This window comes from Miniopterus natalensis, chromosome 13, assembly GCF_054644295.1.
Source record: "Miniopterus natalensis isolate mMinNat1 chromosome 13, mMinNat1.hap1, whole genome shotgun sequence".
Classification (NCBI taxonomy): Eukaryota; Metazoa; Chordata; class Mammalia; order Chiroptera; family Miniopteridae; genus Miniopterus; species Miniopterus natalensis.
In genome coordinates this window covers 9506411-9531037 of record NC_142093.1, presented here as the reverse complement: position 1 = coordinate 9531037, position 24627 = coordinate 9506411, and the positions used below count along the sequence as shown (strand labels likewise).

General features: G+C 56.1%; 1 protein-coding gene across 1 annotated transcript in view; it reads right to left on the bottom strand.

Annotated features, from left to right (window-relative positions):
* KLHL29 (kelch like family member 29) overlaps positions 1 to 24627 on the bottom strand; it is a 249243-nt gene that overhangs the window by 5555 nt on the left and 219061 nt on the right. Inside the window, exons 6-11 of the mRNA XM_087823385.1 lie at positions 14086 to 14224; positions 5741 to 5943; positions 4254 to 4513; positions 2724 to 2922; positions 2400 to 2582; positions 2014 to 2194 (exon numbers count right to left, since the gene is read on the bottom strand). Of these exons, the coding sequence (XP_087679511.1) occupies positions 2014 to 2194; positions 2400 to 2582; positions 2724 to 2922; positions 4254 to 4513; positions 5741 to 5943; positions 14086 to 14224 (1165 nt within the window). The remainder of the gene's footprint in view (positions 1 to 2013; positions 2195 to 2399; positions 2583 to 2723; positions 2923 to 4253; positions 4514 to 5740; positions 5944 to 14085; positions 14225 to 24627) is intronic.

Here is a 24627-nt window from a genome sequence, read left to right as displayed (position 1 = left end):
GGTAACCACGGCCCTGTGATATATTGCTATAAAATATTAGACCCAGTTATTTATATAATGATATGATACAGGTTTGTCTATTGCGCTGTTATTTTAATCTATAATTACATAATCTTGCTCTATTATGTAACACAGTAATGTAATATAATCATAATGCACCATATATCTCATTCATTACCGATATAAGAGCAATTTGTACCATTAGTGCTTCCTGGGGCACAAAGCACCCTGGTGCCTGTCCTCATTACCCTGACCTTCCTGTCATCCTGAATTCTCATCATTGCTGCCATGTGGCATAGAACTTGACTTGCCCAAAGGGCTCGGCTCTGCTGCTCGGGAATCCTGCTCCCTCCACCTCACTTGCGTGCACACCGCCCAGCGGTCTGCAAGGCTGTGTTCAGTCCCCGCAAGGCCTGCTGACAGGCCCCGGTGGGCCAGCCACGGGCTCAGGGCCCCTCGCGGTGCCGTGTTGTCCTGGGCTCCTCCATCTACTGGGTCCCAGGGTGGTCCTGTCACTCTGTGCCCAGCCCGCGGGGAAAGCTGACACCGGCTGCTCCCAGGCCTTGGAGAACTGCTCCCGGGCCCTAGGGGAGTGGAACGTATCCCCTTCTTTGTGTATCTGATCCTCGAGCAAATCCCCGTATTTATCAACAAGTGTAAGTTTGTAAAATGAGTAATCAGCGTCTTAGGAGATTAAAAATGGCTGACAAAAGCAAGACAGGATGACAGATCTAGCTCAGCTCACTCCTACCTAGGAAGTGTCTCCCGTTTCACGTGTTTATTACTGGATGACGAACGAGCGGAAGCGGGTGCTTCTGGAAGGCTTGGGGAGTGACGGCCGTGTAGCGGGTCCCATCGGGGCTGACCCAGGTTCAACGGCGGGATTAACATCCTCAGAATCGCACAGGGATTCCCCATGATCTCCCAATCAATATGACAATTAAATGCTGTTACTGAGCCAACTCTGGGCTCCACGTGGGGGAGTTAAAAGCCCGTAGTGAACATACCCAGCCCATCTCACTCTGACACCATCTTCGCTGTAACATTTGTCAAGTGTCCAATTAGCCACCGAGGGGAAAGTACAAATTGAGGCGTATGTGTGGCTTCGTGGGAAAAGGGCTGTCACGCAGGAAGATAGGCTTTCGGAGGCAGCTGATGACCTGGGCCGAGGAGGTGGGCTGGGGCCCGGGAAGGACATGGCAAAGGGCTCCAGGGATCTTGGCTGTGTCCTGGGCTGGAACTTGGGGCCAGCTCAGCCTCACTCGTCACTCTCTGGGGCACCTGTTTTTCCAAAAGCAGGACTGCACTGAAGCCTCTGCCCATTCTGCTGTGGACACCCCTGCCTACATCTGATCCCTATATGTGTTGCCCCCTATATGATCCCTAAGTGGCCTGAGGAAGCCAGCCTGGGACTTCCAGCAGAGGGCAGGCTTATACATGTGGTTCTGGGGCTCATTGGCTTACATTCTCTTCTGGAGATTTCTAGATAGTTGGCCAGGTCTGTGCAGTGGTCTTTCCTGGTACATTTGAGATGGAGGGAGAAAGGGAACTGACTCCCTGGTGTGTAACCTCCTACTGGGCAGAGACATGGCGGTGTGTGGGGGGGGTCACAACCATCTGCATGGCACACGTTTGGGCCACTGGTTCCAGCTTCACCCTAAATTCCAGTGAGTCTCTGGGCTGGTGTGATCCCTGAGCACCAGGTCCGGCCAGCTAAGCCCAGCCTGCACGTTCCCACCACTGGGTCTCATGCCTCCCGCTTGTCTGCCACCTAAACAGGCCGTCGGGACAAGAGTGTCCCATGTCCGTGATTCGGCAGCTCTCATCCTTCTACCTTGCCATCCCCAGTCCTCCCCTTCTGTTGTGTTTGGAGAGCCGGGAACCGTCACCTTATAAAGACCCAGTCTCTAGTCATCTCAGGTGGGTGGGTGTTAGGAAGGAGGAGCCGTGAGATTTTAGCTTTCAGTGAATTTCAGAGGATGCCCCCCCCATTTGTGACCGTGGCTTCATTACCTCTCCACGTGGTCCACGTTGCCTGCCACGCCAAGTCCCCCGAGGGTATAAATCTTTCCATCGTAGACCAGGCTGTTGTGTCGACAGCGGGGGACGGTCATTCTGGAGACGAGGTTCCAGTTATCGAGCAGGGACATGTAGCACCAGACGTCGGCCAGCGTCACCCCTGATTCCATCCCACCTGCAGGGGAATGGGTGGCCCAGAGAGCAGGCAGGGAGTGAGGAAGGGCCTGCGGCCAGGCGGCCCAGCCCCAGGGTCAGGAGGGGAAGGCTTCATCTTTGGAGTAGACACTCCTGGGCCTGGGCCTTCCTCAGCCCCGATGAGTGAGGAGCAGTGCCCTTGGGCAGCCCATGCTATTCCCCAGCCCAGCCCTGAGGGGCCTCACCTGAGAGGTAGATGTTGTCCCCGGCACTCACTACACTGAAGAACTCGCGGTCATAGAAAGGCAGTGAGGCCAAGGGGTACCATTTGTTGTTCTGTGGGTTCCAGCAGGTGACGGCCACCAGGGAGCGCTGGGTCATCCCCACCATCTGACGACCCCCAACCAAAACGATGACTTCAGCCACACCTGCAGGGATACAGACAGACACACTTGGGACACACCCGACACTTTCAGCCTCTGCACCCCTGGCCTCTCTGGGGACCACCCAGAGTTCAGCTGTCCCCAGGATACTGCACTTGGGGGGTTGGGGGCATGTCCCTCAGATACCTGCTGAGAGGCGGGGCCGGGTTCGGGGCGTCTGCATCTCCTGGCGGGCATGGGGCAGCATGTGGTAGCGCTTGGCCTCGTTGACCAGGTCCCGACATGCTTCCGACGACTTGATCAGCTCCTCATTGTCAACCACGTTGAGCAGGTAGCTGGGGTGGATGAAGGGGAGGCGGACCACCGCCAGCAGCTCTGCGGCGTGCTGCAGGGTCAAGGAGACACGGAATCTTCTCAGACCATGCAGACGGAGCCAGCTCTCGTGGCTTGTACTGAGACTGCACGGCATGGATAATTCAGCCTGTGTCTGGCTGGGGAGTATAGCCACTCTGCTCCCCTCCAGCCATGACAGAGATGGGCGCAGTTCCCAGCAGCTGGGGGCCAGGAGAGGAAGGAATGGGGCGGTCTGGCCTGCTGCAGCTGACCCTGGGGTGGACCATCCATTTGTCCCTTTAGCACCTCACTCCCACTTCCACCCTGGTCATGGGCCTTGGCTCAACACCAGGCTGCAGGTGGCTGAAACTGAGGATGGCCTGACCCTTGAAGAGGTGTGCATGGGACAGGAACCCAGGAACGGGGGGAGGACTCAGGAAAGCTGAGGGCAACTAGCTTTGGAAAGGAGATGGTGACTGACAAGCTTATGAGTCACAACTGTCAGAACCTTTGTCTCCCCAACCCAACAAACCCCTTCAGTGGCGTCCCATTGCCTCACACTGCACCGGGACCCTGTCGCTCCGTGTTGAAGCTGCAAGGGGGAAATGAATTTGGAGGAAGACCGAAGGCGGGAAGACCTCTCAGAGATGACTGCAGGAACCCTGGGGAGGGGAGGGAGGCCTTGGTGGGGAGAGAGAGAAGTCAACCCACCTAAGAGGGAGTGAGGAGGCACTAGGGAAGCAGTGTGTGACCAGGTGGCCATGGCTACAGTTAGTGCAGCTACACTAACTCCCAGGGGCTCCTCACACGTGAGAACCAAGGCAACTCCACTCTGAGCAGGGACTCCAGCCAGTGCTTTCTGGCCCAGAGATCCTGCTGGGATGTGCTTGGTTTCCTGTGACTCGGGTGCCCCTCCTGAAGACCCTGCCCTCCTTTCCTGCTGCCTGGACTCCAGTTCTGACTCCTCCAGCTGTCCCCTCCCAGGGACTCCCCTCCCTCCCATCACGCGTGCTGTGGTTTCCATTTGGCCCGGGTGCTCTCCACCTTCTCAATAACCAGAGCGTGGGTGGGGCTGCTCCTGCTGGGTCTGAGCTCAGGGGAACTCCAGGGCACCCTGGCTCAGGCACACTTCTCCCTGAAGGGCCCTGGTGCTGTCCCCCAGACCCTGTGGCCTCTTGGTCAGCTTGGGTCTCCTGCAGGTGAAATGCCATCCCATCCCTGCACCTGTCTGCTGCCCATGGGAGCAGTTCTAGTCTCCCTGTGCCCGGGCCTACTGACTTCCACTTCTGATCAGACCCGGTGGCCCGGCCTCCCCTACCTTCCTTCTTCCTTTCCCCAGACACCCAAGAGGGGCTGGGCCGGAAGGGAGGGGGCCGGCCTTACCTGTGCGCGGGACGCGGGGTCCTTCTTGATCCACTTGATGACGGTCTCATACACTAGTTCCTCGGCCTTGGTGTTGAGGCTGTCGTTGGAGATGTAGGCGATGAAGTCGTCCTTGGAGATGCTGAGAATCTCCTCCTGGGCCGCCACCTCAGGGAAGATCTGCAGCGCGAAGGCCTTGGCCATGTGGTAGAGCTCGCTGCACTGCATGGCCTCGGCCATGGCCAGCACCCCCAGGCAGTTGCTGGCTGTCAGCTGCTTCTCTGGGGGCAAGAGCATGTGACCACTGACCACAGGGCCCTGGATGGGGTGTCACCTATTCCCGCTGCCTGTCACTCTGAATGCCTCTCTGAGCCCACATCCTTGTGTCCCCAGGAGCCCACTTCTTGTGTCCATTTCCTTGGTTTTCTTTTGCCCTGTCTCATGCTGACTATCCCAGGCCTTCCTCCGTTCCTGCAGGTCCCAGCAGAGGACTGTGAGGTATGGAGTATCAGCACCAAGTTTGGAGCTTCCTCACTGCCTGTGGGCCATGGGGTAGGGGTGGGGGTCACACTAGAGAGGCTTATGGTGTCTTCGGTCAGTGTGATGGGCATGTCTGGGGTCACAGACTCCTACTTTAGAGTTATGAGAGCGGTAACACCCCACCCACGCCCACCCACCATCTCCTATGGGCCTTGGCCTCTACGCCTGGGGTCAGCCTGGTCAGCTCTCCTGCGATCCCACTAATGCTTATTCTAGCTTAGAAGTGTCTAGGCCCTAGGACCCCCATACTTCTGGGAGCCTAACTCGGATGCTGCGGTTCCTGATCCTTTTAGATTGCTCTGTTTCCCCAGGGCCGAATCTCAGGCCCCTGGCCGTCCCGGCTGACCGCTCCTGTCCTTAGGTTTGGCCCCTTGTTCTCTGGCTGCACTCCACGCCCAGGACACGCGTTCTCGAGACTCACACTTAGCCCACCCTCTCCCTACTCTCACTCAAGCAAGACAGCTCCAAACTGTAGAATAAGTGTGTTCTCTGGGCTGGGGGCCTGCTGGAAGCCCCTGACACTCAGATCCCTATCCCAGGCAGCAGGCCTGGGTGTCCAAGGGACAGTCCACAACGGCCTATGCGGACATCTGGTGTGGTGCAGTTATTACATACATTCAAGGGATAAAACGTCTGTGGCTCCTTTGCTCAGTGTTTAGAGAACAGGGCTGTGAGGCCAGGGCCCAGGATCCCCATGAACGAACCATTCACATGACCCTTGTGGCCCCATTTGTCCTCACAAAGCTGCCCGGTCATAGGGAAGCGATGCAGAGGCCCCCCTCTGTCCACGCTGGTGAGAAAGGCCTTTGCATACAGTTATCTGAATTATCGCCTTAAATCTGCTCTGTGAACCCCAGCTTCACCTGTAGCGGGGGTACGCACTCAGCCCTTCCCTCTAAATCCTGCTGTTTTTGAATTCCCCCCATCTGCCTTATTTCCCCAGGTGACAGACACGCCCCGGGGCTCACCCAGGAAGGACACGCAGACTTTGCAGAAAGTGTGGAACTGGAACTTGCTGGCCGCCTCCAGCAGGGTCTTGGCATTGGCCGAGTCGATGACCAGCGAGCCCGTGTACACGAACTCCAGCAGCAGCTCCAGGACGTCCGCCTGCAGGTTGGACAGGACCAGCTCCAGCTTCTCCCGGCCGCTCTGGCTGCGGTCTTGCACCGACCTAGGCACAGAGACCAGGGTGTCCTTACCTGCTGCCCCGCGGCCACGGCGCCGCTCCTCACAGGGCTAGGTCTCCCTGCACGCCTCGGTCTCGCCCTTCACTTAGGACTCAGGGGACATGGCAATGACACACCTGAACCTAACGACCTGACACGGGATCTGAAAGAGAAGACTCTGACCAGAGACGCCCGAAAAGAACAGAAAACCCTGCTTCTCACTACTCGGCATGTCCATGCAAAAAAAGATGCAAATCAAAAAGCATGAGCTGTGGATGGCACGAGGACCGGGACTGGCCTCAAAGGGAAACAATACGGTTCAGCCCCGCTGTTGGCCCGGCGTCCCCGCGAAACGCGGCCAGCACGTCCCGGGCCTGGGACCCGTCTGCCTCCGATGGGACATTCTCCACCATGACTGAGGCTCCCAACCAGCTGTGCTCACAGCTGATCTGGAGACTTCCTTGAACACCCCAAAGACTGAGGGCCCCACGCTGTCCTGGGATGCTGACTCCAACCCCACCTCTTTCCAAAAACATATTGTTTCCTTTTAGGCACCGAAAGGAAGCCCTTCATGACATTGCTTTGAAACTGAGGACGAGACGAGACAGACGGACAGAATGGTTAGAGCTGGGAGGAGGGGGAGGGGGAACAACCAAGGACTTCCGCCACAGACAGCCAGCAGCCATGACCTGGGACCTGGCCAGGGGCGGGGCCCTCCTGCCACATGGAACACGGGGTCAGAGGTCAGAGTGGCCTGCGTGTAGAGTGTGCATCGGGCTTGTGAACTGGGGGGAGCGGGGGAGGGACACAAATATATAAATATGTTTATCTCTGGTGTCTACAGAAATACGAAACCATTGCAAAGGCTCCTAAGGCCTGGCAGCTGCACCCTAAAGCTGGACCTGGAAGGAAACAGATAAAATGAGGCAAAAATCACACCAAGAGAAAAGTGACCAGGAGGAAAAACGCCCGGAGCTTTAAGAGGCAGGAGGCAGGCTTCTCAGAGGCGATCGGCTTGGCACCCGTCTCAGCTGCCTTGACCAGCCTCGCTTCTCTCCCCGAGCCTGGTTCTGCCCGGGGCTGGGTCCAGCCATGGTCCTGGGAAACGATCTCTGTGTCCCACCCCCGAACTCCTGAGGTGGCCAGGGGCCAAGATTCTCCTGCCTGGTCCCTTGGGTGCCCCTGTGGCTGGCAGTAGGGTGTGGTGTCCAGCAAGCGAGCAGGCTAGCCCCAGAGAAAGGCCACCTCCTGTGACTAGGGAGCTAGGGGACCTGGGTGCCACAGCTCTGTCACTGACAGGTGGGCAGCCTTGACCTCTCTGGCCCTCAGGCTCCTCTTCTGCAAAACAAGAGGACTGAACTGGATGAGGTCTGAAGTCCCATGGAGTTGACGTGACAGTGGTTGGAAAACAGCCCTCCCACCCAGGAGACTGCTCTACACCACAGCACCCAGAACGCCTCCATCGGAGCACGCTCTCTGGGTGAGCATTGGCCACCTGGGGCCATAAAAACACAGATATGACCTGGAAGGAGACAGGTGCACTGCGATCCTGCTGCCCAAAGAATGGCTCTCCAACAGGGACCTGAAGGGACATTCTGCCTCCCCGCCCCGGGCAGCCTGGCAGCTGAGAGGGGAAGGTGCTGCTAAGCAGTCTGAGCAGAGCCCTTCTCAGACCCACAGATACATGGCGTGTGTGACTTTTAAAGTGACAACACACCTAGTCTTCTGCTATCAGGATGGATGTCCAATCCTGGGTGACTTAGGTAAGAAGAAAAAGAGCGCATTATGTGATCACTTGAAGCCACAGAAATCCTGATCGCCCCAGGCCTCCGGAGCCATCTGGTCAACCTCTTACTCTAAGTCCTTGCTGCCTCTGCCGTCTTTCCTACATGCGTCTGTCTGGCCTGTCCTCACGCTCTCCATGCTCTGCAGAGGTCATGCCGGGCCACAGCCAAGGCCGGGCTGACGAGGCCACAGCAGGGCTGCTCACCTTCTCCAGCCCTCCTACCATGCACCCTCAGCAGAGGAGCTCAAAGTCAGTGAACACCTGAGGTGGGACTTTAGGATGCACACACGCACACACATGCACACGCGCATGCACTGAAATGCATGTGACATGTGATCCCGAGGAACCCAGAATCACCTGGGAGGAGGGGTGCTGAGCAGCTGGAAGGCCAGTGGAACCCAGAGTCGTGAGTGATGGGTATGATGGGACCAGAGTGGCTACACTGGGGAGAGATGCTTGTCTTGCCCAGAGTCTGAGCCAGGGAGAGGGCTGGGGACGAGGTGGTGCCACATGGAATGGGGATGTCAACCACAGGTGCTGTTCAGGGTTGGAGAGGACCGCTGTCCCAGTGACCTGCAGCTGTGGCTCTGCTCCTCCAGGAACCCTGGTTGGGGGCACCCATGGACAGGAGGGGCCACTAGGCAAAGGCTCTGCGGGGAGTGGCTGGAGGCCCCTGGGGCCAGATCCCAGACACTGTGAGCTGGATGGGCATTCCATTCGGCCACAGGGGACACTTGGGAACATGATGGAGGCTTTGTCGGTGTCTGAGTTCAAGATCTGTAGGAGTGAGGCTCTGGGCAGCTCCCCCACACATGCGTGTCTATCTTCCACACAGATGTTTCGGTGTGGCCCAGACAGCTGTGGGGGCTGAAGGAGGCCGGTGGTCACTCTTTGTCCAGGACCATCAGACTGCTCTGGGGCTGAACCTGAGTGCTCCTTACGCCTCCTCCTGAGCAAGGAGAGCCTGAGAGACATCACCCTGATGGGTGGCCCTGGGCATGGGTGGGGAGGTGTGTCCTTCACAGATGGCCATCTGCCCCTGTCCTAAGCTGGGTCTCAGGGCCCAGTGTCCTGTTCCACTCAGCCCCATGGAGTGGCTGAGGAGCTGCCAGGCAATTGGGGCCACGGCACCACCTTGGAGGGAGGTGGAACAGGGTAGGAAGGGGCAGCGATGACCTTGCCAGGTTGGGACTATGAACCTTACACCTGGACGTGGGTCCATGGGAGTTAGGGGCAGCCCACACAGGGCCCATGGGTTGTCAGAAGACTATATCTTCCTGGGGTAACCTTCTCCCAAGAGGGGGTGTGGCCTGGGGAGAGACCACGGTATGGGACACAGCAGGCCTGGGGTGTGTTGTCCCAAATATTAGAACGGTTGACATCCTTCCATCAGCAATTCCCTCACCTGGGGTTTGAAGTGAGGGAATTGGCTTCTGCAGCCCTCAGGATGCAGTCCCTCATCTGCCCCTCCCACATCTCAGTGGTGAGATGTTTTCATTTTGCAAGCTGGATCTGGAATAATGGAAGGGAACTTTGGGGCAGTGGTAGGTGGGGGATAGTCACAAAGCAGGTGACGCATGTGACTCAGGAGGATGACCTTGCCCTTCCTATGTGATTCCCACCCTGCCCCATACATAGGAGCTTGGGCATGTCATCAGTTCCAGGGCACAGACATGGGCATGTACCTCATCTCTTGAGTCCTGAGGACTTTTGCAGCTCACACAGGCCCTGGTCCACCCACGGTGACTTGGTGATGGGCCTGGCTCACCTCATTCTGCCAGCATCTGAGATGTGTCTCTCCTTTTGTTATCTGGTTTTCTAGACACACCTGTCTATTCTTCCAGGAAAGGGGCAGACTGCCACCCACAAATGAGTGACTTCACTGGGAAGAGAGGAGAGGCGTACGGCTTGACTATTGCATTCAGGATCTGTGCCACTCAGGTCCTTTCAGCTTCCCCTAGAGAGGGAGATGGATGAGAAGCCCAGGGCCTGTGCTGTGCATGGGCTTTGTGAAACCCACTTGGACAAATCAATCTGTCTATCCATTTTTGCTCAATATGAAAAGAGACTATAATTCAAGTGTGTTGTTAGTTCCAGCAGACTTTGTGATTTGGGAGGTAGAGAGCCAGGTCTCTGTCCTATGTGGTGTGATGAGGAGGCATCTCTGCTCTGGGGCTGCATATTTCCTCCCCCCCCGGACCTGGGGAGCATGTTCAGAAGTGCTGGCAGGGAGGGTGGTGCCTCTGCTGTCTCCAAGGGCAAACAGTCCCCTGTCCTCTCTGATGAGGCCTGCTGTCTGCCGGCCAGTGAGTGCAGCCAGTGCTCCCTGTGGCTCCACCCATCCCTGCGAGCTCCTTGGCACCTAGGCACTTCTTCTCCAGGGCCTGCTCACCGGGGTAGAGAAGTGGCTCTGGACTCGGGAGGTTGCAACCCTAGCACCCCACTAGGTCTAGTCTGCTTTAAATGTCCTCCTTCCTTCCCAAAGCCTGGGGCTCTCTGCTGGGTTTTCCCTCCAGCCTGGATGCAGGTGAGGTGTGCTTGTTACGCAGCACTGGCCTTCGCATTATCCAAACAAAGCCACAGCTCCTTTTCCTGCAGGGTTGTCACCCCTGATTGTCACAGGGACTCGGATGGTGGGGCAGGGCCAGCATTCTCTGCACAGGCTCTGAGCTTCCCAACGGCCTGTGTGCTCTTCTCCAAGGCCTCCTTGGCCTCCAAGCCTCACTCCAGAGGACTCAGTCCCCTTGCAGGTGTGGGAGTGAGTGTCTGTGACTTAGGTACCTCTCTCAGGTGGGGTATGTCTACCTCGGGAAGATCCTGTCGCCAGTTACAGGTCTCTCTCTCTCTCTCTCTCTCTCTCTTCCTCTCTCTCTCTCTGTCTGTCTTTCACACACACACACACACACACACACACACACACACACACACACACACACACACACTGCCCCCCTTTTTCCTTCCAAGCCTGTCCACAGTGTCAGCCCTGAGATTTCACTTTCCTTCCTCACAGACTTTGTGCACAAGTCAACACTACACTTCTTTCTTCTCTGGATAACCAATGGATGGTGAGAACATGAACTTTGGAGTCAGATCTCTATTTAAATCCCAGATCTATCAGCTATTCAACTTCCCTGGGCCTTGATTTCTTCATCTGTAAAGTGGGGGTACTCATGGTACCTGCTTCTCGGGATAGTGGGAGGATTTTTAGGACGACATGAGCCATCTCTGCAAGCCTTCTGTGGGCTAGTCCTGCCCTCGTCCAATGAGGAAGACCTTTATGGAATTAAATAAGGGAAGGCCAAAGAAAAGAAGCTGCCACAGCCTCCCCAAAGGAAGAAAGAACATGAGGACAAAGTGGTGGGTGGCCTGGAGCCTGGACCTGGAGGACAGGGGCCCTGGGCAGCTGGGCTGAGGGGGAATCTGGTCGCTGGTTGGGAGAGGATGCTCTGAGACCCGCTCTCCCGCTCACAGTCTGAGAGCAAAACACAAATCTGACCATGACACCCCCAGGCCTAAAACAAATCCCTGTGATCCAGCTCCTGTTCCCGAGATAGGCCTCAGTCCCTCCATGCTCATCTTGAACTTGGCATTGCAGCTACAGTGAGTCACCTGCTGTCCTTGGCCTCACACTTGTTCCTCTCCTGTCTGTCCCACTGTTTGCCTGGATAGTCCCACTCTTGATTCAAAACCCATGCTAGATGCTCCCCCTTCCTGGGGGTGTCCTTGAATGCCCCTCTCCCCCTAGAGTTAGCAAGTGGCCTGTGAGCCCCTGGACCTCCCTGTCTGTGTCATCCTGTCTGCACAGTCCCTTCCCAGACTGTGGGCTCCCTGATGGCACGCCTCCCCTTGTCTAGTGTTTCCTGTGAGACCTGGCACTGGGAGTGGCCTGTTTGTGTGCTTAGTGAAGAGCAGTGAGTGGCGGTGTCCTTATGTCTGTCCTGTGGCTCCTGGTGAGGTGTCTGCGCAGGGGCTGGATCAGTGAGCATGTTACCTGCCCTGGGCTGGAGGTGGGAAGGAGTCCAGCCTGAGCCCCTAGGCCTGGGGGTCCTGGGACAGTAGAGGGTGGACAGCCCCCGACAGTGCTCTCTCGAGTCCTCCGACCTCTCAGGGTTCCATCCATCTGACTGTCTACCAGGTGTCTCTACTTGGTGTCCTCCAGGCTGCTAAAACGTGACATGCCGAACACTGAATGCACCATCTTCCCCCAGCTCCCCTGATGTTGGTCCATGAGTTCCCTTCGTCCCTGCGAGCTCCTTCTTCTCATGTCCCAGTGCTTGTACTTGGGAGGCCTCTCCGGGGCTGGTCCTGCTCACTCCCTTCCTGTCACCCTGGGACGTCAGAGCTGGAGAGAAACCCGAACATCATTTGAACCAACCTCCTGTTTTACACATGAGAAAACCCAAGGCCTGAGAGAGAGGATGTGACTTGCCTGGGGTCATAGGACAAGTGGCAGAGTCAGGTGTAGAACCCAGGTCTCCTAGCTCCCAAGGGGGTGCCCTCTCTCCTCCGGTGACTGCCTCTCAGCTCCAGCACCCATCCTATTCAGTTAGGGTCACTGAGGCACATCGCAAGTTCTCCCACCTGCAGGTGGACATCCCCTTCCCCACTGCTCCTGATGGCCCAGGAGTCAGGGCTAGCCTGCCCATCCCACTCCCATCTCGGGGAAAGCTGTCTCCCCTTCCCCAAAGCTCATGACTGTCTCTGTCCTCAGCTTTTCATTCCAGGCTACCCATGCCTTGCCTAGAACATTCTAGAACTTTCCAGAACATTCCAGGCAACCCATCCTTGCCTGGAATGTCCTTCCTCCTTCTTTACAGCCTGTCCCAGAAGCCTTCACTACTTTGGGTTTCCACCTAGCCGTGTCTTCTTCTCTGTTGTGTGCAAGAGTTTGGCTTTACATGTAAGACCTCTGAACACAGTCACAGGGCTCCTGTGCTCCTCTTGCCCACATCTTTCTAGACCAGGGCTGGGCCATCACTCAGTACCAACCTGCCCCTGCAGCCTGCCCCCTCTGTGCTCTCCAGCTGGTCTGGAGCAGGGACCAAGGCCCTAGGATGCCACATCTGCAATTCAGCAGCCAGGTGCCATCGCTGCTGGTTCCAGAATTTGCCAAGAGTGGAAGCACAAAAGACCTCCCTTGGCCTGAAGGAGCCACTGGACATACCCCTTTACCCCAGAGCTCATGGCCCTGACCCTTGTGCTTGGATGGAGAAGACCCAAGCAGCGGGGGCGGGAGACCCAAGCTGTCCGTGAGACCGGAAGTCACAAAGAGCCTGCCCCACAGCTGGGCAGGGCTTTGCACGCCGGGCAGCTCAGCTCTAAGTGAAAGGACACAACGGGTTGGAAAGGAGATGCCAGCCAGTGTGCCATCCTGAAACAAAACACAGTCACTCTGGGATTAGTTGGCAAGTCCAAACACAGCATTGGGAAGCAAGCAGAGGTCCTGTCCTCCCACTCTGAGCACGGGCCCGGCTCGGCGTCCGCCCCGGAGAGGCTGCAAGGCAAACGGCAGCGACATTAATCTGCTGGTGGGTGAGAGAAACAGGAGTGTTACCCTGGGCTGGCCCCTCGGCTGCTCTCCCCCACTAAGGAGCTAGAAGGTGGCCCCTGACTTCTTTGCAAGGGTACGAAGCAGACAAAGTAAAAAATTCAACAAAATGGAAAAAAAAAAAAAAAAAGATGCTCATGCACCATTAAGACTCATTCGGGTAGAAATAGCCGGGGCGGAGGGCAGGCGGGGAGGGAGCAAACGCTGAGAGAGACCGTGTTTAGGACACACCTGGTCTGGGCTCAGACAACGCCGGGTTAGGCTCAGTGTGCAAGTACCGAGACATGCAGCGTGAACGAGGCTTGGGCTACAAGTCTCTTCTCCCCGACTCGGGCTGCGGCAAAGCGGCCCCTTGGGCGCCTCGCGCTCCTCACCAGGGGCTGGGCTGGTCGATGTGTTTTCCTGGCATTAAGTTCGCCATCGACAGCAGAGACGATGGTGCCGGGTGCCCTGGGCTGGCCCAGCGGGGGGCAGTGTGCAGTGGTCCCTTAACGTGGAGTCTACAATCCTCCTAATCTCAGGGGGGGCTGGTGGGCCACTGAGAACGCGGGCTCCCCAGGGCCGGGCGGGGGTGTTGCCTACTGCTGGCAGAGGCCCCCGGGGACCAGCCAAGCTGTGAGGGGTGGGCTGGGGGCAGTGGCTGCTCTGAGGCTGCGTGTGAGAGGGCATGGGGGGGTGGGGGGAGGAGAGATGGCTACTGGCTCTGTGACAGGGAGTCACACTTCAGGAACCTGCAAGAGAGGGGAGGAGAGAAGCGACACAAAAGCGTCCTACAAAGGAACAGACCCGACCACAGCTGGAAGGAAGGCAAACCTTTGAATCAGGTCCTTGAAATACAAGCTGCAGGAAGCTAGAACATTTTGGTGGACTTCAAACTCTCTGCCTTCAACAACAATTTTCAGGTCTGTAAAGGCTTTCGTTCTGCGCTGCTGGTTCAATTCCTTCAACATTTCTGCAGAACAGAGAAGACAGACAGGGCCAGGTTCCCATTAAGAGGTTTTGTTTTGTTTTTTTAATTAAATTTTTTTTTTTTTCAAGAAGTAGAGAAATAGGAAAATACTTGATACTGTTTCTTGGCAAGACTGGCTCAACACTGACAGTCAGAAGAAGTCACAAACATATGCATAAACAAGCGGCAACTGGGAGGGGCCACATAACCAAAGGAATCACAACTTTCAAAAGCAAAAAATAAACGAAACAAATACAATAGAAATAAAAAAACCAAACCCAGAAATCGAAAGGTCCCGGGAAAAGAGTCCCATAGTGACAATCGGAAACATAGAGAATACGTTATCACAGACAATTAAAAACTGTTATATCACCAAGGAACAAGTCCTCCAAATGCCAATGAGCGCCGATGTGTTTGATACCGAGTAAAGCATGGCATTGTGATGCAAGATGGGCTGGACATGGTTAAAGGAATAGAAACCACGCAACCTGCAAAAACAGCGTCCCTCGTGTTAGACACACAGCCGCGGCTGCGGACAGCTTCCTGGGAAGGGGTCCATTGGAAGGAAGGTGGAGGGGGGACCTGGTGAGCGCTTCCTTCCATTTCAAACCTTGGGGATTGCTGGGGGGAAGCAAGCCAGGAGCAGGGACTATCTGCACCTCCTCCCACATCCTGGGTCATTCAGGACTCCCACCCTCGCCTGCGGCTTCAGCATGGAACAGGCTGGCTCGTAGCCCCAGCAGGTCCCGGGCAGTGGCCTCAGGGGCCTTCCCAGGGTGATGCACACCTACCTTTGCCCGGTGTCCTGGCCACCTGGGGCTGGCACAGAGAATGCCCCAGGCCCATGGGCTCCAAACCTGGGGATGTCAGAAGCTTCTCCCAGTCCCATCTCCAGGCTCAGAAGGGGGAAGGAGGAGGGCCTGACCACCACCCTGCTTAGTTTATATAAACTCGTTTGTTAGAGTTAGGGCCTTTGGATGGCCAATGCTCCCACAGGCCTCGCCTTGCCTGCTGCCTCCTGGACCCCTAGACAGAACCTGCCCTTAGCATTGCTGGTAGCTGCACATCAGAGACGCAGAGTTTGGGGCCAGAATGACCTAGAACTGTTGTCAGGCAGGTTAAGTCCTTTGGAAGGTGAATGGGAGAGGGTGGTCTGCAAAGCTGAGCCCTGTCCTCTAAGCCCCCTGCCATCGTCCTAGACCTCCAGGCCTATGTGCAACCCTGGCTGGTACTCTGGAATCACCCTCCAGTGGGCCCTGCTCCAGCCTGACTAGTCATCTCTGTCCACATGGGCCGGCGTCGGCTGCCTGCCAAGGTGCCCTAGTGAGCCCAGTGGTGCCTCTGACACCTAATGTCCGTGGAGAAGCCCCTGTGCTCCCTGAGCCTCTGTTTGTATATCTGTGCAATGGGGATGGAGGCTCTGCTCTATTCGCTGAGCCTGGTGAAGATCAGATGCTCAGGGATGGGCAAGGGCCGGTGGGCTCTGAGGTCAGGCAGGCTTGACATTGGGAAGGGAGGGGATGAGTTTAGTATTGGGGTCAGAGTTAGGGCCCGTGGGACATGGGGGCTGGAGGGAGAGGTGAAGGAGGGTGAGGAGGTGGTGGCTGGGCCTGGGCTGGAGGCGAGGCCGTGCGCACCCGCAGTGTGAGCACAGGGCTGGGGCGTGGAGACAGCTCAGGGAGAGCCTGCGGGGTCAGGTGGGGCTGAGGCTGAACTTCTGTGCTCCCACATCAGCTCTCAAAAGAGCCAGCAACCGAATTCATTCCCAAGCCGTGAGCCAGGTGGGCGATGTCACCTTTTGAGTGAAGCAGTCGGGGTGGGGGTGTGTTCTGGGCCTGGATGCTGGTTCTCATTCCAGTTTTGCCACTAACTGGCTACACGACCCTGGGCACGTTGCCCCAGCTTTCAGGGCCTCAGTTCCCTCAAGCACCAAGGGCGCCTGCTCCGTTGCCCCCTGGTCGTCACACCGCCATGAGTGACAGATGCAGCCACCCACGCCTGCCGAGTTAACCGTGCTCAGGGAGCCGGGAAAACCCAGCAGTGCACAAAACGCCACTCCCGCTAGGCCCAAGGCATTGTGATCGCTTGGGAAGATTTTACTTCTAATCTGAGGTCCCAGCCCCAGCAGCAGCGCCTCCCTGGAAATTCCGGGAGGATCCAGGAGGTGCTTGGAGATCCGGGTCATCGTAACTGTAGGCGCTGTCCACTCCCACTTCGCGGAAATCTGGATTAATAGCCGAAGTGTTCAATTTATGAAAGTGCTCACCAGGGGATTCCTTTTCACAGCAGGGTCCCAAGTGCATTCAGAGTATTAATCAGTCGGTATGTGCTCACTGCTGGCAGTGGAGTGCCCAGCCAGAGAGGTGACATTTGGGGACATCACAACCCAGGATCCACAGGAGGAAGCCAGCACCAGCTCTGGGCACAAGCTGCCCTCCTGCCCACCCCCTGCTTGGCAAAGGACAACCCTCAATGTCTAAGGGGCCAGCCACCTGTGCCCAGGCTGGGTGGTCTGCGGGCACAGGGCGAGCCTGTCCAGTGCTGGGGTGTCAGAGTGCAGTCCAGCAGCACCCCAGCACCAGCAGAACTCCACTGCCTCAGGCATAGAGGCTGGGATGGCCAGGCCTCCCCTGGGAGAGGTGTGGTGGGGCCCGTGAGCGACAGGCCTCTGGGCCTGAGCCTCAGCAGGGTGGGGCTCCATCCCTCACAGTGGGAGAGAAGCCTTCACCTCAGGGTCCCCCTCTGTTGGCCAGCTTTCTGGTCTTGCAAGTGGTCTTTCCCAGTGCTGAGCGGGATGCTCCTCTGTGTCTGCAAAACCCCATGATGCCCTTGCTTGCCCACTCCACTGCTCTCTGGCCTTGGACTTATCCCTCCGTAGGGAACCGTCCCACCTCTCTCCCCCCAGCTGACGTCTGGGCAGAAAGCACAGGCCTACCTGGTCCCTAGGCTGACTCCTCGGCTCCTCCCCCACCTCCCCACACCAAGTCCCTTCTCTCCTGGCCCCATGTGCGCCAGCGCCCTATTTGAGTCTGCTGTTTTTGTTCACCTGAGTCACTGCTGCAGCCTCTGAGGATGCCCCACTCTTTCGGGCCTGTCCCCCTCCAAGCCACCTCCACACAGCAACCCGGCCACCAGCCCCTGCTTAAATAAACCATTTGAGGTTGAGCAGGGAAGGCAAGGCCCCCTTTTCACCCCAGGTCCTCCACTCCTGGGCCGGCCCTTCGGTTCCCACCGAAGCCTCCCCCAGGCAGGGCCCACTCCCAGCCTTCACTCATTCCCTTGCCCCTCTGCCCAGATCTTCCCACCTCCCTTCTTCTCGCTAATTACATGTACTGTTCAACACCACTCAAGGTATGATTATGTCCCCCTGTCCTCCACCCTCCTTGGCAGGCCCCCTAGCACCCTGGGCTTACCTTTAGAGCACAGTATGTGCTGTAATAGCTTATTTACATGCCTCTTGCATGTCAAGGTATTTTATTTGTATTTTTCCCTTCAGCACTTAGCACAGGGTCTGGCATATATTGGGTGTCTGCCCCAAAATGTATAAACACACTTTGAATAATCACAAAGGCAGTGTTTATTAAAATGCATTTCATTTTCAAAACTGAGCTATCAGCTCTTAAAGTGTGTATACACTTTTTGGGGGACACCCTGTGTATAGTGTATGTGGTAGATTGCAAAAATTCTTTGCAGCCCCTCCCACAAAGGGGTGGGGTCCACCTTGCCACCCTTTGAATTTGGACTGGCCCTGTGACTTGCTTTGGGCCACAGAATATGGTCAGAAGAGCAGTGTGTGAGCATGAGCCACGGCCCCAAAGGCCTCGCTCGCTCTTGTTCATTACCTAGGGGACCCCTGCCTGCCACCACCACCATCTGAACAAGTCTGGGCTAGTCTGTGGGAGGCAGAGAGACCTTGTGGAGCAGAGATGAGCTGGCCCTCCCCATATCCCAGAATCAGCCAAGCCCGACCCAGACCAGCCAAGCCCAACCCAAACTGTAAACCAGAATCATAACCTCAACAAGTGGTTGTTGTTTTAAGCCACTAAATCTTAGTGCTGCTAGTTATGCACTGAGAGCCAGCTGATGTAGAAAGCATGAATAAATGACCAACTCCAAGTGCTCAGAGAGCTTTCCTGTGCCAGTTTCTCCTTCGCTGGTTCAGGTTGAAGCTAATTATTATTATTTTTTAATTGTGATCAATTTTACCATCTTAACCATTTTTAACTGTACAGCTCAGTCATGTTAAGTACACTTCTACGGCTGTGCAATCAATTTCTAGAAGTATTTTTATCTTGCAAAACTGAAACTCTATACCTTTTAAACCACACCTGTCTCCCCCCATTCCCCTCTCTCCCCAGCCCCTGGCAGCCACCGTTCTATTTTCTGTCTCTATGAATTCAAGTACTCTACGCACCTCATCGTATATGTGGAATCATAAATATCTGTCTTTTTGTAACTGGCTTATTTCAGTGAGCACAATGTCCTCAAGGCTCACCCCTGTTGTAGCATATATCAAAATTTCCTTCCTCTTTAAGGCTGAATAATATTCTATCACGTGCATGTAACACATTTTATTTATCCATTCATCTGCTGATAGACACTTGGGTTGCTCCCACCTTTTGGTGAATTCTTAACACCCAGTTATGGACATCTCTGAATACCCCATCTCAAACCCCATTGTAAATGAGTAAGCTGGCTCTGTGGGCCCAGCAGTGAGTGGCATCAGGGGAAAAGGGGACACTGGGGAGGGTCGGCCTGGGGTTGGGTGCTTTGTTTAGAGGTGAGGGAGGCCACGAACAGAACCAGGACTGGAGATGAAGTTGCAGCCAAACTTCTGCATATTTTTCACACAACGACACACGTTATTTGTCAGAGACTAATGGGCTCTTTGCAGCCGGGCTAGAAGGGCTGTCTGAGGTGGTAATAAAGGGGAAGCGGTGTCAAATATTAAAAGGCAACGGATTTCCGTGGCTCCGCGGCAGAGAAGTCCATTAAATCAGAGCCCCGAGAAAGGTTGTGCGGCCAAATAATTTTTTTCAGAGCTCGAGTAAGAACCCGGCTAGGTGATAAATGCCCCCGATTCCATTGGTATTTATGACATATATTTGATAAAAGACCTGAAAAAATTATAAACTCAGAGCAGTTGTGAAATATACTGAGAAGGCCCAGCGAGGACTGTGTCATGCGCGCCCGAGGATAATTCATCCGGAAGCGGAGGAGCTTGGCGCGTGCAGACACCGTGGGGACAAATGGTGGCTTTGCACAAACACAGCCTCCTGCTGCTGCTGCTCGGGGGGGACACAGCGGGCAGGGCGTGCTCTGAGCAGACAAGCTCCCAAGCCCAACGCCGCCTCCTCCACCAACTGATCAGATGACGCGCAGCCCCCCTCCCCTTTCTCTGCGCTGGGCTCAGAATCGATCTTGAGGGCCGGCTGGACCCCAGCTCCTGGGGAGAGGGGTTCCAACAAGGTTGGAACCTCTCCTCCCGCGAGTCACGCCAGCCCAAGCCCCATGCAGAGAAGGGACTTCCAGAGAAGACTCAGACTTCCCGTCTGACCTAGAGTTTTACTGAGGGGACTCTCTGGTTGTCCTTTTGTCCAAATGAAAATTCCTGCCATTTATCTGAATGGGGACAAAAGTCCTAAGAACAGTCCCCACCACTCACCAGCCTGCCTTTTCCCGTTGTCCAGCACTGGGTGACAAGACCTGTTTCTTAGGCGGTGAAATTTGGTGCCAAAGTCCTTTTTTTCCTTGCAGGCCCTGACCCAGGGCTGCACACTAGCGGGTGCCTTGTATGTGTTTGCTGGGCGGAACTGCCAGCTACCGCCCAGTTAGAACATTCTCACACCCTCTCAGATTATATAAATGTCATTTAATTTTTTTCCTTGAAAATATTTGAGAGAGAGATGAAACACCCCCCCCAAAACACCCAAGATCAGTACCTTGGAGAGCTCTAAGCGCTTCTAGAGAAGTCAGAGGTGAGGGGAGCCCTGGAGAGGCGACTGAGCCCATGATCTGAAGGGTGGACATCCCCTCCCAGAGGCAGATCTAAACCCTGAGTTCTGGAACTAGAGGCAGCGTGTGTCTGTCCAGCTCATTCGTTTATCCATTAAACAGGCGATTGTCTCCTGTGTGCTGGGCACCGGGTAGGGTACCTGGACACGTGAATGGAGATGTTCACAGACCTGGGGAGCTTGTGGTTTAATGGGGGACACACAAACTGTGAGGCCCAGCGAGAAGAGTTTTACTGGGCAGGCACTGGGCAGAGGGGTGCGGGGGAAGGGCAGGGGCGGCTGGCTCTGCTCAGTGGGGTGCAGGGAGGCTTCCACAGGGGGACAGTCTAGGGAACACTGGAAAGATAAGTAGGAGCTTGCCAGGTAGGCTGGAGGGCCGAGGTGTGAACGACAAGGCCGTGTGTGTGTTGGAGTGTGTGGCATGTGTAAGTATGTAGGAATGAATATATGCTGTGTGTGAGCATGTACGTATGCATGTGTGTGTTTTTGTGTGTGGTGTGTGCATGAGCAACAGGGAGAGAAGCCACAGAGAAAGGCAAGCCCTTATCAGGTTGTGAAAGAAACACCCCCACCCGCGGTTTTCATCCCACAGGAGCCTGGGGGCCGCTGGTGGGTTTTACGGGAGAGAGTGAGAGGGTCGGGTTTGTCCCTTACACTCAAGGAGGCTGCTCAGAATCAAGCCGGCGTCTCTCATGCTCCTGCTCCTTTCTCAAGCCATCAGGCGCCCCCTTCTTCTGCATTGCCCTCTGCTAGTCCCAACTGTCCCCACGCCCCTTCTCGGAGTCTCCCAGGCACACAGTCAACCAGCCAAGCGCGTTTGCCAGGTGTCTGCAAGGTGGAAGACGCCAGGCTGGGAGCTGGGGAGGGGAGGGGGCTGCAGGGAGAGGGAGGCAGAGATGAGCACATAAATCAATCGTTTTAAAGGATTTGTAAGAATTAGTGAGCCGGAGCTGGGCGCACAATCAGTTCAGTTACCCAGGTAAAGAAGGAAGTGGAATGGAAACCCCAGATGCCAGGCTAACGGCAGCTCAGAGCCCTGCAAATCCCACTGCAGGAGAGAGCGCGGGCAGAGAGGACTGGAAGTGAGGAGGCAGGGAGGAGCGAGCCTGCGAGCCTGCGAGCCTGCGTGGGGGGGCATGGGGACCCCTCTCTGTTCAACGTCGCCCTCTACAGTCTCTTGGGAGGGGTGTCTCTCCGGGGCCGTCTGCTCTGGGTCTCTGCCTGTGTCCACTCCTCCTGCCAGGCCTGGCCAGGGTCAGGTCTGGGCAACACGTCACCTCCCGCCATTCCCGAAGGCCTAGGCATCGTTTCAGGTTTTCATATTGCAAATGGCCCTTAACCATAATGCAAGTAATTGCCATGATTATTCCCGGAAGATTAGGAAATCTTGCTAAGGACAGAGAAGAAAGGGCGGCTGTGCCCCGCAGGTGGTCAGGAGCCACCTGCAGGGTCAGAGGGGCAGGTCTGCCTGACCGCATCAGCCGGGGCCCAGGCATCCCGCCCGGGAAGGACCCACGGCCGCCAGGAAGGGGCTAGGTCCTCATCTACCAGCGCTGCCATCACACGGGGGTCCTCGGCCTACACCAGCCTGTGCGGGAGGCAGCCGGGCCCCATCCCAGGGGTCAACAAGGGAGCTCTCCTCACAACCTCCCTTCCTAGCCCCCTTCACCTCTGCCTCCTGTCTTCCAGCCCAGGCCTCCCTGTGAACCCCTCCCTGCTCACTGTGGTCTTCGCTGGCTGAATTCTGTCTCTGGCTAGACTGTGAGCTCTGCCGGGGTAGCAATGTTGCCTTCCACTCCCCATGTCCCAGAGCCCAGAGCAGCCTCTGGTACCCACAAGAGGGGTCCCAGGGTGGCCCCCGGGTGCTGGGCTCCAAGCAATGACAGATGGGTCTGAGACCCTGATGCAGGAGGGGCAGGCCTGTTAGGGTACATTGGCCGTGACCTCCTGGATTGATTCCTAGACACGGGACCCTTCACACTGTTCCTGTTATTTCGGCTGAGCTGCTGGCATTAATGGTACCCCTCCGCCCAGTCACTTCCCCGCACTTATTTAGCCTGACAGTCTATTTTCCTTGAGAAGCCGAACCTATTAGGCCCTATAATAAAGCTGGAGCACTGTTTTTACAAACCCTCATTGGAAGTAATTACCCAAGAGGAGCCGGGCCTGTGTCTCGGCTGCAGCCCTGGGTTGTGGGGCCCATCTGCTCTGGGCCGACGCCGCGGCCACCTGCCACTGTGCTCAGAGGCTGACTGAGGGTGGCACACGGGGCAGCCCTGTCCCTATGGGACTGCAACCAGGCCCTGGGGCAGGCTGGGGAGAAGGCTCTTTCCCAGCGCAGCTGACCTGGGGCTTGGGAAGGTCTGCAAACCAAGCCATGGGCCTCCCCAAGACCCTAGGAATAAGCCCATGCGTCCCAGCAAAGTTGGATCCCAAAAGGAGTGGGCTGGGGCACCAGAACCTGCCCCCTGAGCTCCCTTCTGCAGGTCCTTAAACCAACACTTCCCTCCTTTCTCAACCCCTGCAGGCCAGTGTACGGCTGTGCCTATGTCCTGTTATCAAGGCCTGTATCGCCTGCCTGAGCAGCATCTGTTAATGTGACACATCTGCACGGCAGGAGGAGACAGGAGCTTCCCAGTTCTCTGGTAGGGGCTGGGGAGGGGGAAGTACTGGACTTTGATCACTGCTCAGAAAAGCTCTCAAAAGCAGAGACTGGGTTTGACTGGTCTCTGTACCCCAGTGCCTGGCTTAGCTCCTGGCCCTGAACAGGTTTCAGGTAGTGTTTGAATGAGTGATGGAGGAATGAATGAGTAGTTGCTGGATTGGAGAAGGTGTCTAGGAATAGGAGGCACCTACATCTTGAGTTTGTGGCACAAAGAGAGACATAGAGCAAGAGAGCTTGGAGGGACCGGCACCTCTAGGGTCTGGGGCAGCAGGTGGGAGGACGGGGCAGCCATGGCATGAAGCAGGGAGAGTAGGAAGCTGCAAAGGGCAAACCCTGGGAAAGAACTGCACTGGGGAACCTTAGGCATTCCCAGATCCCCAGCATTCTTCTTGCCCCACGCGGCACCCAGCAGGGAAGGAAAAAGCCTGCAAGCTAGCACATGGCCCTCTCTCAGCCTGCAGAGAGGAAGGGAGGGAGGTGGGCAGGGCAGGGCAGGCTTGCTCTGGAACACGCATGTCCCCCTTGCAGGGACACACTTCCCAGGCATCTGGGCAGTGATGGACTCATTGGCTTGGAGTCATCTGGAAGGAGAAAGGACCGTGTGTCTCAGCCAGAACAGGACCCTGGCCCTGCCCTGGAGCACCCAATACTCCTAGGGGCTGATGACTGGAGGCCTAGGTAAAGTTCAGGGTGATCTGGGTGGCAGGGCCAGAAGGGACAGCCAGTTCTGCATGGATGACACTATAGTGATGGTGATGAAGGGGCATGGTGACCTTTGACTGAGAGCCTACTGTGTGTGCTATGACCCTGGCACTTCACATACCTCACAGAACTTGTTTTAAGTGTCTTGTACATATGAAGGAGGTGAGGTGAGGTGCCCAGTCTCCACGTGGCCTATGCATCAGACTCATCTGGAAGCTTCAAAAAAAAGAAAATACTGCTCCCTGGGCACCACCCCTAGAGTTTCTGGTTCAATAGTATGGGGGGAGGGTGGCACGTGACCTAGTCACCAGGATTCCTAAAAGCTCCCTGGGAAATTTTAATGTGCAGCAAAGTTGGGGAACCTCTGGCCTCATGCCACAGTGCTGTTGTTGTTTTTTGGCTTTTTGTTCTCAGTCCCAAAGTGTCCAGATCTGTGTTCCAAGCTTAAAGAAATTTACTGGAAAAAAAAAATTAAATTAAGGAGCGACAGCTCGAGGTGCCAGCAATTTATGCAAATGAATGCAAATAAATACACACTTCCATACATATGTTTATGCAAATATTCTTGTGGTCCTTGCAAATCACTCACCCGCCTGCAAGCAGCTGCCTACAATTTCTTGGTGAGAACCCTGGGCAGGGTGCCCGGGTTAATGACAGGTGGTATCACGACCTCTCAGAACAGACATCTCTATTAGGAAACTCATCCCAGAAGTCCCCCAGGAAACTGCTCACTGAGCCCGGCTCTGTGCCCCCAAACCTCCTCCCCTACTTGCTCAGGTCTCAGTGCTCACTCAAGGCCACAGGCCAGGGAGGGATCAGACACAGCTGCTGGGTGGGTGCTCCAAGGCCAGCAGAGCTATGGGCAGAGAGTGGGGGCCTGACAACTGCCAGGGGCCTGATAGCTGTTGGAGGACAGGTCTAACTCTGTGCCAGTCTGGGTGGGCTGGCATGTGGCTGGGCACTCAACCCCACTCAAGACAGTGTGCCCCATATGTGCTGTTTGCCTGACCAGATCCTATAGCTCA